This window comes from Hyperoodon ampullatus (genome assembly GCF_949752795.1).
Source record: "Hyperoodon ampullatus genome assembly, chromosome: 9".
Lineage (NCBI taxonomy): Eukaryota > Metazoa > Chordata > Mammalia > Artiodactyla > Ziphiidae > Hyperoodon > Hyperoodon ampullatus.
The window spans coordinates 28,980,736-28,992,751 of NC_136922.1; the positions used below are offsets into that span (position 1 = coordinate 28,980,736).

Consider the following 12,016-nt stretch of genomic DNA (forward strand, 5'->3'; position numbering starts at 1 on the left):
CAAAACCTTCACACTATCTTTCAATAAAATATGGATATTTTCTGAAAAACTTTAAAGCCGTTCTGGATTTCTCTTCATAGCTTTTGTAACAAAACCTGAAGCCAACTAGGGCCTAACATTTTGGAGCAGGGGCAGAGGAGAAGTATTCCCATTCTTTTTCCTGATTTCTGAATGCTCCCCCAAGCTCCAACAGCTCATTTTCTGTCATCTTTTTTAGGAATCTAGTTATATGTGGCATCAGACAAAAGAATTAAGATTGGTAATACTAATGTGAATAGACATAATGAAATTCTTTACATTAAGTGAAATAGGTAAGGTAAATTTATTAAGTACCTTAAATTTGTTAGATTCTAAGGATTCAAACAATAAAATGCAATATACTTGCCTTCAAAGCTTTCAAAATCTACTCATGAATGTGCATTAATCATATATTAGTCATACAAAGAAAATGACAATTCCTTAAAGTCATATAGAAATGAGGCCAACAACATGAGTAAAGAACATTCATGATTCTATCAGTAGTAAAGCTATGAATACAATGGAATTCAGTTAATTAGATATTCAAGGCTAACTGCATTTCTAGGAGGATACAGTGCATTATATGCAGAGGGGATGGCAGTGGAAGGATGGCAGACATGGTGGCAAGACAGCATAAGACACATAGACAGTTTGCTTATTGCTTCTTACCCAGTCTCCTCCTATTCATCTCCAAGGCTGAGCTCTGTTTTTTTTTTCATTCCCAACTCTATGTTTCCATAGCACTTTGTTCTAACCTTTAGTATGTATAAAAAACATCCTGCTTTATCATGACTTGTCTCTTTTTACAACTAGACCTTAAGCTTCTTGGAGAACGGGTTAGGGTAGAGGCACTGTGTGTGTGTGTGTATTTTAATAAACTTATTTTAGAATAGTTTTAGATTTACACAAAAGTTGTGAAGCTTTTGTGAAGAAAGTTTCCATACACCTAAGCCCAGTTTCCTCTATTATTAATAGTTTACATTAGTGTGGTACATTTGTCACAGTTAATGAACCAATACTGGTACATTATTATTAACTAAAACCCATACTTTGTTCAGATTTCTTTAGTTTTTACCTAATATTCTTGTGCTGTTCCAGGATACCACCCAGGATACCACATTTCATTTAGAAAACTGTGTTTTTTATTCTAAAATTTCTAGCATGATGCTCAGTATCTAATACATTGAAGAAGGTCAACAAATAGTCATGGAATAAGTGAATGATTGAATGAATAAATATTAAAAAGATATAGAAACTTCTGTATCCCTTAAGGGAAAGGTTAGGATGTGTAACTGAGGAATGAAGTGTACCTAACTTCATTAGTCCAAGAAAACTTCCCATTGAGAGATAAAGGACACCTGGAATCTTACAAAATGCTTTTCCACAATCCATCAACATTAAATGTTTTCTTATCTGAACTCAATGATAGCACCACGTGTCACAATTTACACCATGAAAAATCATTAAAAACAAATTGAATTTATATGTTAAAGTATTATCAATAACTATATATACTATATATATCTTATCTAATAGAAAAAATAATAGGTAGAGAATGGTATAATAGTTAAATATTTATGAATTTAAATATATGTATGAAGACCAAGGCTGTAATTTGGAAATTTAAATAAATGATACCTTAGCCTGGATAATAGATCTGAAGGGAGGAAAAAAATGAAAACATTAATATGAAAGTGAGGCTCCTTTGTAGCATCATCCCAAACACTTAGTCCAGTGTTTCTCATGCTTGAATGTGCATTGAGAATCCCCTGCAGGGCTTGTTAAAACACAGATTCCTGAGCCCCAGAATTACTGACTTAGTAAGCCTAATTCAGTAGCTCATAGGGGATGCTGATGCTGCCAGTCCAGGACACTTTGTATAGCACTGGCTTCATCCGAGCTCAGTCTCCTCTCTGCCCCTACTCTGGAAGAAGAGCAGAAGAAAATCACAAGTAGCATCATCTCCTCTGCAGTGAAATTCAACTAAGGCTCTCTTAGGTTAATTATTCAGCATTAGCTCTACCTCTTAAAGAAATAAGCCTTTATTTTGTCATTTTGACCATAACATGGAAGCCAAAAACAACAAGAAAAAGTTTTGGTTTTTTTTTTCAGTAGATACTAAACACCCAGCCTTGAGGAATGATCTGATTAAGTCACTTTATTCTGTCCACAAGGGTCTCACCAAAAAACTACTGCTTGCCCTCAAGGATCCTAAAATATAGTTAAAGACAAGTACATAACTTAGAGAATATTATAAGCCATTATTATACAATATCTTACATCTCCACGGAACATTTCCATTTTCTACAACAATCACGAGATAGAAATGAGTCTCTGTGTACTTATGAGGAAAGTAAGCCTCAGAAGTTCAATGATTTAGCAAGAATAACAGACATCCAATAGGATAAGCTGTAGATTCAAATCTAGGATTTTTAAACTGTGAATCCATACATACTTTCCACTAGAACATGCTGTCTCCTAATAAAATGTTCAAAGTGTTCTGGAGAAACTAGACACGCTGGGAGGTCTGGTGAGGAGAAGAAAAGAGTCCTACACCTAGAATTGGAAACGATCTCCAAAACCACATGGACCATAATACATTTTTGACTCAGGATTAGGAAAAAAGTAATCAGCAGGAGTGAATAGCTATGTGCAAGGCTGTCAGCACATTTCCTCTTCAGCTTTAGTTCCACAGTGTATCTCGAGCTTTGAATTTAAAGCTCTCCTCGGTTCCCATCATTTGCTGAGAGGAAACTGGTCAGGAGGGGAAAGGTCATTGTCCCCAGCTGACCTTATTTTCTCCCTATTTTTTTCCCATTTTCATTGCTGTTGTTCTTTTCTGGTTCTGGAGTTAATCCAGCCACCTACAATCACCACTGAGATGTATCCTTAGGGATGCTACTCTTCTGCTCTATCCTGTAAACAAAACCCCCTGTCTATTCTGGTTTCAATGAGTTAAAAATCATAACTCAGAGAGCACAAAGCAAAACTACATGGAAATAGATAGGTTTATATAAATTATATTCTTACACTTAACACAAGTTTAGCCACAAAGGGGACAGGCTGGCAGGCCCTGCTCTGTCCTGCTCAGGACCCTAATTCTCCCTTCCCAGTCCCCACAGTGCCATGGTGCTGGGAACATCAGCCTCCCACTGGAAACACAGGCTAGACAAACAGGACAAGTTGTCCAAGTGGCTAGTAAGCTATTTCTTTAATATTTCATTATTTCTTAAGTCATGAATTTCAACAAAGTTTGAATGCCTAATGAACGCAGTTAAATTTCTTTTCAGTTCAAATGTCATGTCTTCTATTCATTGAACGAGACAACAAAAGAAATACTCAGGTAAACTGAGGACCAATAAATAGATAGCACTCACTTAAAATGTTTTAATTTCATTTTGGCTTAAGGTAGGGAAGAAATCAAAATATCTCTTTGGAAAGAAGCAAGGTGGAGACCAAAAGAGGTGGGGTGGTGGTGACACACCATGGAGAAGTTAAAGAAAGAAGTGAGAAGAGAAGAAAAGGAAGGCGTTGTGGTGATCATCCAGGAATGACGAGAGCACCAACAAGTAGTTTCTTTTGTTTGTTTTTTTTTCAAAAGAAGACTGATTATAGATGAGAGAATATGGCTGAACTGTCAGGAGGGTATCTGGAGACCCCAGCTGCTTCACACAATGCAATGCTGAGGGGAAGGAAGGTGAATAGGCAGAGAAAGCCCCAGCCTTCCTCTTCATGTATGTTTTACCAAAGGAGCCATAAATAGTTGTTCATGATTCCTTAGTTTCCTTGGTACTCCTCACCCCACCCCTGGAATCAGACATTTCTTTAAAAAACACTGCTCTAAATCATTCTGTTTTATTCATATACCCAGGCAATGAGCATTGATTGAACACCTACTAAGGGTAAGGAACCATGCTGTGCAGCAGATACCTTACCTGTGTGTGGGTCCAGGGGAAGGCAGAATGGGAAGCTTTCTTTCAAAGCGAACAATGCATGTTGGGCTGATTGCTTACAGGACACTGTTTGGTTTAACTTTTGACAGTGTGATCTGGTCTTAGTAATATCTGTTCTATTGTGCCTTACAAAGCCAGGCCTACAATTACCTTTGTTAGTAACTTTTATTTTATGGCTTTGGTCTCCTGTCTCCAAGGTGCCATCAGATAAAGTTCCAACTTTCCTTAAATTATCAACAAAATAAACTTACAGTAACTTACAGGCATGAGAGATACCAAGTTCTAGTCATCTGCTCCAATAAGAGCTGGATTTCATTTTTAAAAAAACCTTTGCTTTCAAGTAAAAAAACTGATGACTAAAGATTTTCCCTTATTTTAAGTTGTTAAGTTAATAATTAACTCATGATTGTTTTTAGAATAAAAAAGGGAACCAGAGTAGGCTAATTCTCCCTGAACCTCTTCTGATTCATTGAGTAATTTATGAAAAGTTTCTTAAGGCTAAAGTATTTACCACACTAATTCGCATTATCTCATGTAATTCTTTCAGGGTGTTGCAAGTTATATATTACCCCATTTTAAAGATGAGAAAATTCATACTCAGAAAATAAGTAACTTGCTCATGGCGTACAGCCGGAAGCAACATTCAGATTATGTAGGCCTCAACCGAAGTCTAGAGCTTTTAGGCTATTGATATTAGAATGTGAGAGTGTTTTGTAAAACTTGAGCCTAAACTACTTTTCTACATGTACTGTGCCAAGGCTATGAGCTAAGTCCTTGAGCAGAAAGCAGTGATGACTAAAGACAGAAGTAGAAATACGTTTCTAAGCCCCAGAAATCAGGCAAGTCATGAATTTCTCTTTTCCTTTTCCACACTAGTTATAGAATCAAGGTTACCAGGACAATGGGGCCTTATGGTGGGAATATCCTGAACTAGGTATTAGACCCAAGGCAGGCTGAAAACTTCTTGAGTAATCAATTGCTTTGGCCACCACCAGGGCAACAGGAAATCAAGTTATCAATTCCACAGACATTTCTGTTCTTGAAATCATCACATTCTTTGACAGAAAATGTTCTCCAATATCAGAGATTGTAACACTTGGTTCAAATGGTGTATTAACATATCCTTTTCCTTCATAGTTCAGAAAATCCAGCTGATAAAATATCTAGTCTTGTCATTATCATCCTTATCATGAGTACAAAGAATAATGTTTAAGCCCAAGAAATAACTAATGACATTGATAGTTTCCCTTATGCTTCAAATGTTATTTAAAACCATACCATGAAAAAATTCTTTATTAAAATAATCATCATCCTTTGTACAATGTATATAATATTCCAAAGTGTCAGATGTTGTACTAAAGACTACGAACAGCAACTGGCCCTGTGTATTGAAACAAAGAGAATAACTGAAATTTTTACTTTGCACCTTTTGGGAAAATGTTGTAAGTGGTATAATTTCAGTTTTCTTTTCTTTTAAATTCTCTGAGACTGAACTTACCAGAACACTTATATACCGCGGTGGCTATGTATGAAGGGGCATGCTTGCATGCAAAGTGTCATTTCTGGATTCCTGCAGACTAAATTCCTCTACTAAACCACAGAAGAGTCTTAGACACAAGATAAAGGAGTAAATCTTCACACGCTCTCCCACTCAGAACTCCCCAGGATGTTTCCAGTAGACATCTTTGATGAAAGAAAACTGACTCAGAAGATCGTTAACAATAATTTTCACCAGCAATGACCAATTTGATGTTTGGTGCTTTATTATGTGGTGGTAGAACTGGGGCCACCAAGTGATCTCATACCAGACAGAAAGATAGGCGGTCTCTGTGAAATACCCTCGTTAAATGACAAATCTGACACGGACAGCAAAATAATACAGCAACATAAATTTTTGCAAGAATATTCCATTGTGACAACATGACTCTTGCATGTATTTTTTAGTCAAGAACAAGTACTGGTTTTATATTATGGAGAGAACACAGTCCTCACAAAACTTTTAAGAAATGATTTTATCTGACTAAATTATTTTTTGGTCCAAAATTGCCCCAGTTCATTTTTTGCTTTTCCTAACTCTGACCTTCCCTCACCCTATTTCTACACTAAAGATAACTGTGTTCTCACTGTCATACTCAACATACAGATAAGAACCGAATAATTCAGGCTTCCCTGGTGGTGCAGTGGTTAAGAATCCGCCTGCCAATGCAGGAGACACAGGTTCAAGCCCTGGTCTGGGAAGATCCCACATGCCACGGAGCAACTAAGCCCATGCGCCACAACTACTGAGCCTACGCTCTAGAGCCCGCGAGCCACAACTACTGAGCCCATGTGCCACAACTACTGAAGCCCACGCACCTAGAGCCCGTGCTCCCAACAAGAGAAGCTGCCACAATGAGAAGCCTGTGCGCCACAACGAAGAGTAGTCCCCACTCGCCGCAACTAGAGAAAGCCTCCACTCGCCACAACCAGAGAAAAGCCCGCGTGCAGCAATGAAGACCCAATGCAGCCAAAAATAAAATAAATACATTTATTTAAAAAAAAACCAAATAATTCATAGAACCATTCAGAAGCTTTTGTGTCTCCAGATGCATTTCTGTGATGCACGAGCAATATTTCTATGTAGCAGATATAAAAATACAAAAAATAGTGTTATCTAAAATCCTTACATAGACTTCCTCTATAAAAAGTATATTCTGTGTAAACTAAACTCCACAAAACATATTGTAATTCCATTCATGTTACCCAGTGGCTTTTTATTTTTTTTAAATATAAACTGTTTCTTAATAAATCCACCACTTAATTCTCACTGACTCCCCCTCATGGAGATCTGGGCAGTAAAGTTTGTGTTTACCCCTGGGTCCTATCTAACTACTTTCTTTATGAATCATGCCTTATGACCAGTTTTTATTTATTAACCACACAGGGATGTGTGACTAATGTCACTACTGATAATACATAATTACTGGCTGAGAAACCCAAGCTATGAGCTGGTTCACAAAAAACTGGCTCAGTCACTGTCTTTATAACATTGGCCCTGGATAGAAAATAAATACCACAGCCTCCAGGATGATCATTCAAAACTTATTTATCACTGCGCTCTTCTAGAATTCTATCTCAATTTTTTTAATGCAAACTGAAAAAAATTCTAAAATGTGTGGTGAAAAGTATGTGTAACAAACAGATATATACACCCTTATATTGCAAAAATATTGGCCATAAATCTTGGAAAATGCACAGATGATGTAATTATCTTCTAAATTATTATAACTAGAGGTCAAAGGTATGGAAATGGGATTTGGAGTGAATGCAATCAGGATAAATCACACGTTTTATGCAAATTAAGACCAAGTTTTGCTGTTGTCTATACTAGCATCATTCTAGGACTTATTTATTTATCTATCTATCTATCTATCTATCTATCTATTTGCGGTACACGGGCCTCTCACTCTGTGGCCTTTCCCGGTGCGGAGCACAGGCTCCAGACGCGCAGGCTCAGCGGCCATGGCTCACGGGATCCCACAGCCGCTCCACGGCATGTGGGATCTTCCCGGACCACGGAACGAACCCACGTCCCCTGCATCAGCAGGCGGACTCTCAACCACTGTGCCACCAGGGAAGCCTTCTAGGACTTATTGATATCCAAACTCAAGCCATTTCCCAAGAGTTTTTTGTCTTTAGGACATGATTCCATCTAACCTTCTCATTTTCTATCAGTCTTCAGGAAACATTAATAAGATAATTTTTAGGTTATAAAGTGCTTTTACAGTATTATTGTTCCATTTTTGTTCCATTGTTCCATTATTGTTCCAAAAACCCAGTGAGATATACAAGGAAAATACCAGTACTACCCCTATTTTCAAAGTAAGGAAACTGAGGCACAGATAATTACCATTAGTATAAGTGGAAGAATTAGAGCTGGAGTAGAGACCTCTGACTTCAAATCTGAGCTCTCTGAACTACGACAAATCTGTATTTAATTGGTTACCATATTCAAATACAGATAGACTAATTATTAACACTCGCTATCCCACGTTCTATATGTATGGATATGTATTCAATGCTCAAATCTACATTTATAATATCAACATATTTTAGCAATGATCTTCTGCCATATTCATGTCTTTATTTAGCTATCTTTTCATCAAACATCCTGGGAGAACATCCTCTGCTTATCAGCAGGCATTCTCCTTGGCTTTTGCAATTGTGAAGTTCCTCATTGGGTCTTTGAACACCTACCCTATCTGGAACCTCCCTCGATTGAATTTCTGGGGCTTTCCACGTGCATTGGGATTCCTTCTTTGACATGGGCTTTGCTCATTTGTTTTTTTCTTCTTTGAGCTCCATTATCAAGAAGGCTATTTTTGCCTTCCCTGTAACCTCATTAATGCAGGATGGTGAAAGACAAGGAGAGAACAGACATCAACAGAGGGAAGTGGCTGAATCCACCAGGACACTTCTCCCTCTATTCTCTCTTTCCTTCATTTCTGTCATGAGGAGCACAGCTATTTTTCAGAGAAATCCTTGTAGTAGAATATTATCAATTTGTATGAATTATACCCAAACTACCCTCTTTAGGGTATTGGCTATAAAGTTGGCTATAAATTCTTAACTGTTCATAAATTTTAACATTCTTGTCTGATATAGTTAATCTGGACACAAATCTTGACTGAAAATTCTTATAGGGCAGGGCAGAATCTTGCCATTTTTATCTTTGTATGTTTTTATTTGTTAACCCAATGTATCTTGTACCTATAAAATGCATTAAAAGATATGCATTGCCTCAACAAGAGCAAATATTTCATCTTTTTAGCTACAAGGCTTGTCTTAACTTAGCATATTTGCTTAATATTGGGGTGGAGTGGATATTCCATAAGAAGAGGGAGGAATTCAATATTACCCCACTGTGGGTGGAGAGAAGTGAGGAGTAAGCTCGAAGATGCTCCATATCTGATCCCAACTTTCTACCTTTTTTCTCTCCCTCTCTGCCTTTTCTCTCTTTTGGTCCTAATGGTCTTCTCCTCTCAAGCTGTGTTTAAGAACACACCACTTCCAGAGTTAGAGAAGGATGGAGGAGAGAGAAAAAGGGCAATTCCTGGGCATTTTATTTTTTCTGAACATATTTTTATATAATGTAACTCAAGCTTTGTAAACATATGACACTGAAACTTTCTCCTTCTCTTTGGGAAGTGACACGAGGTTTGTGTTCTCCAACACCATCCTGATAATGGAAGATATAAGAAAGATGCTTGTCCTTCTCCAATATGGCATGGACCACTGCTATGAAATGAATCCCTGGATGAATCCAGTAGGCTACCTCAGGGAGCCTACTGGCTTTCTCCACTGGGGGTCAGGCAGCAGTGCAGAGGTGCTAGATTACTTATAAGTAGTGTCTCTTATTTTTAAGGACCATGCACTCATTTATAATACTAATCACCTAATTTACTCGCTACTAAAATTGTACCATTTTGGATATCATTTAAGATAGCAGAAGAGTATACTCTCAAAATATTCTGCCCCCAGTTTTCGGACACCACTAAAATGTCCATTGAGTCTCTAGTGTAGAGAGGTAAATGTGCTGTTCATACTGTATCGAAGGGATGGAATATCCCTGCTCAGGCAGTCCTGTGCTTCTCTTTCACTGAGTCACCTGCGGCACAGGAGGCATTTGTTGCTTCAGGTTGCATCTGCGCTGTGATCTCTTAGCTGACTTTGCTAACTAAACTGCGCAAGTGGGAACATTCTATTTTCAGGTAACTCTATACTGTCTGCATAAGAGCACAATATTGCACATTTTCAGCTAGTGCCCTTAAATCAAAAGGTTAAGAAAAGCCAAAAGGAAACCTTACAGGAGTTTTCTGTCTAGTGTACCCATAGCTTCTAGCAGTGGTCCTCCCACACCACTTAACAGGACTCATAAAATCAATTACAGTTATTCTTTTGACTAAGAGAGATGTGGTGAAGATAAGGCTGATGGCAACATTATGCATTAGAGTTTTGGTATGCACTGACTAAATCAGAAGCTCTCCAATGAAATATTAAAATGAGGTATCTTTGGAAACATACTGATATTGAGCTATCAAAAAACAAGTATCCTAGTAATGAGGTATAAAAGGTTGATACCATGCATAGCAGAATGGCAGCTTGCCCAAACTGACAGCTTATCCGCTTGTCTACATAAGAAAAAGAATCCATTATTATGTTTTATTTTCTGACATCCTTATGTGTCCATATTCCATCACATCAAATTTTTACATTTAGATATATTTGATCTTAACTTAGGAATATGTATTTTGATACATACCATGATACATCTTCCCAAATCAAATGAATTATACTAATTCTAGGCACTATATTTTAAATACTTTACAAATTCAGTGTCAATGTGTTTCTTAAATTTATGTTATCTACTGGGGAGTACTATAGGAAATCTATTTAAACTAAGAAAATACCCATAGATTATAGCTGTTCTAAAAATGAGAAACTTCTATAGTCCAATCTACTGATGATTGTCAATTAAAAAAAAAAACTGTGTCATAAATTTGAGCCCTCCCTTTTTGTTTCTCCTTCTGGTAAAGATTACACTCATATTTTTAAAATAGAGACTTCTTTCTACAGTGGGGACAATTTAAAAACTTACACAATTGAAAAATGTCTTTTATGTAATTCTCACTATTCCATCTATTATCTGTCTCAATGGTTAATGATAATAAATACTTCTTTCCTGAAAATGTATTCCAAGTTACTTTTAAGTCAGCAAAGTCACTTTCTTAGAGTGTGGGTTTTGTTTGTTGTTTGTTTACAGGAAGAGTCATCAAACCTATTCATGACTGGCTTTTACTGGTCCTGATGCAAAAGCTATCTTTTAATCATTTATGACTAAATGCTGCTTTACAAGACATAGTTGCAGAATAAAATATTTAAGCACTCTCTGATAGATGGATCTTCAGTTAAGCAATATGAATTTACATTAAAAAGAATAGATGCTAGTAAATAGTATCTAACACTTTAGTCAGTATAAATCAGTTCACAAGGATTGCTAACATTTTTTTGCCACACATTAAAAAAATTTCTAATAATCAATTCAACTAGAAAACTAATTTATAACAGTTGTTAGTCATTTTAATTACATGGAGATGACTTTGTTATCATGGGCAAGGAATCATTTTGATACTCAGGAGTTTTCTTTTTTCCTCCTCTCATCCCCATTATGGACACCACAAAACAGAAAACCAGTTGCACCTCTATTTTTACAGTCCTTCCCTGACATACTTGCTTCCCAAAATGCATACATTGGTATTTAAATACCCTTTGCTAACTTGGTAGATTCAGCCCCTCAAGGCTCTTTACTATCTGCTTCCTACCCTCTTCTGTTATGTCTGCTGGTGAGTGAACTTATTACAAAACCTAATATTTACAAGACAAAAACAACATCTCTAAAGTTAGTCTGTTATTTTACACTATTTTCAGCTGTGGTTAAGTATGACCTATTCATTAGAGGTACTCAGAAGCTTGGGTCAGTGTTGCAATCATTTTTTTCAGGTGTATGTTAAGGGTCTCGAAGACCAAAGATCAATGTGAACTAAATAACTTTAATTCTTTTCTCATTTTTTTTAAACAAAAGGATCTGAAAAGGTGACCTACCTTTATGTGACAGGCGTAAGCGGGGGTGCGGGGTGTCAGCTGTGTGACCTCCTGTCCAGAGCTCCAGCAAGTAGCCCCACAGGAGCCAGGTGATGAGGTACCCGGCAGATGCCATGCTGCCTGCCTGCCGTCAGCGATCCTCACTTTCAGGCGGGGTGAGTTTTACTTAGGACTCCCCTCCAGGGGCAGCGTGCGAGAGAGGCTTTGTCAGAAATCGAACGCGTTGTCATCAGAAAGCACAGTTCCAAAGTGCCATTTGTCAGGCTGTATTTGGATACTTAAAACCTGCCTTTCCCCAGGACAGTTGTTTATAAGCCGGGAGCAAGAGGACATTCCAAGGAGTGAGTCTTCAGAGCCATGTCCTGTCTAGAGCTCTCTTCAGTCACTATGCCGGTGGATTCAGG

General features: G+C 37.4%; 1 protein-coding gene across 1 annotated transcript in view; it reads right to left on the reverse strand.

The window, feature by feature from the left end:
* Nucleotides 1–11,727, reverse strand: part of SEMA3E (semaphorin 3E) — a gene marked incomplete at both ends in the record, with an annotated part of 260,253 nt that extends 248,526 nt beyond the window's left edge. Inside the window, one exon of the mRNA XM_079711567.1 lies at nt 11,613–11,727. Coding sequence (XP_079567693.1) covers nt 11,613–11,727 — 115 coding nt within the window. The remainder of the gene's footprint in view (nt 1–11,612) is intronic.
* Nucleotides 11,728–12,016: the final 289 nt, after the last annotated feature.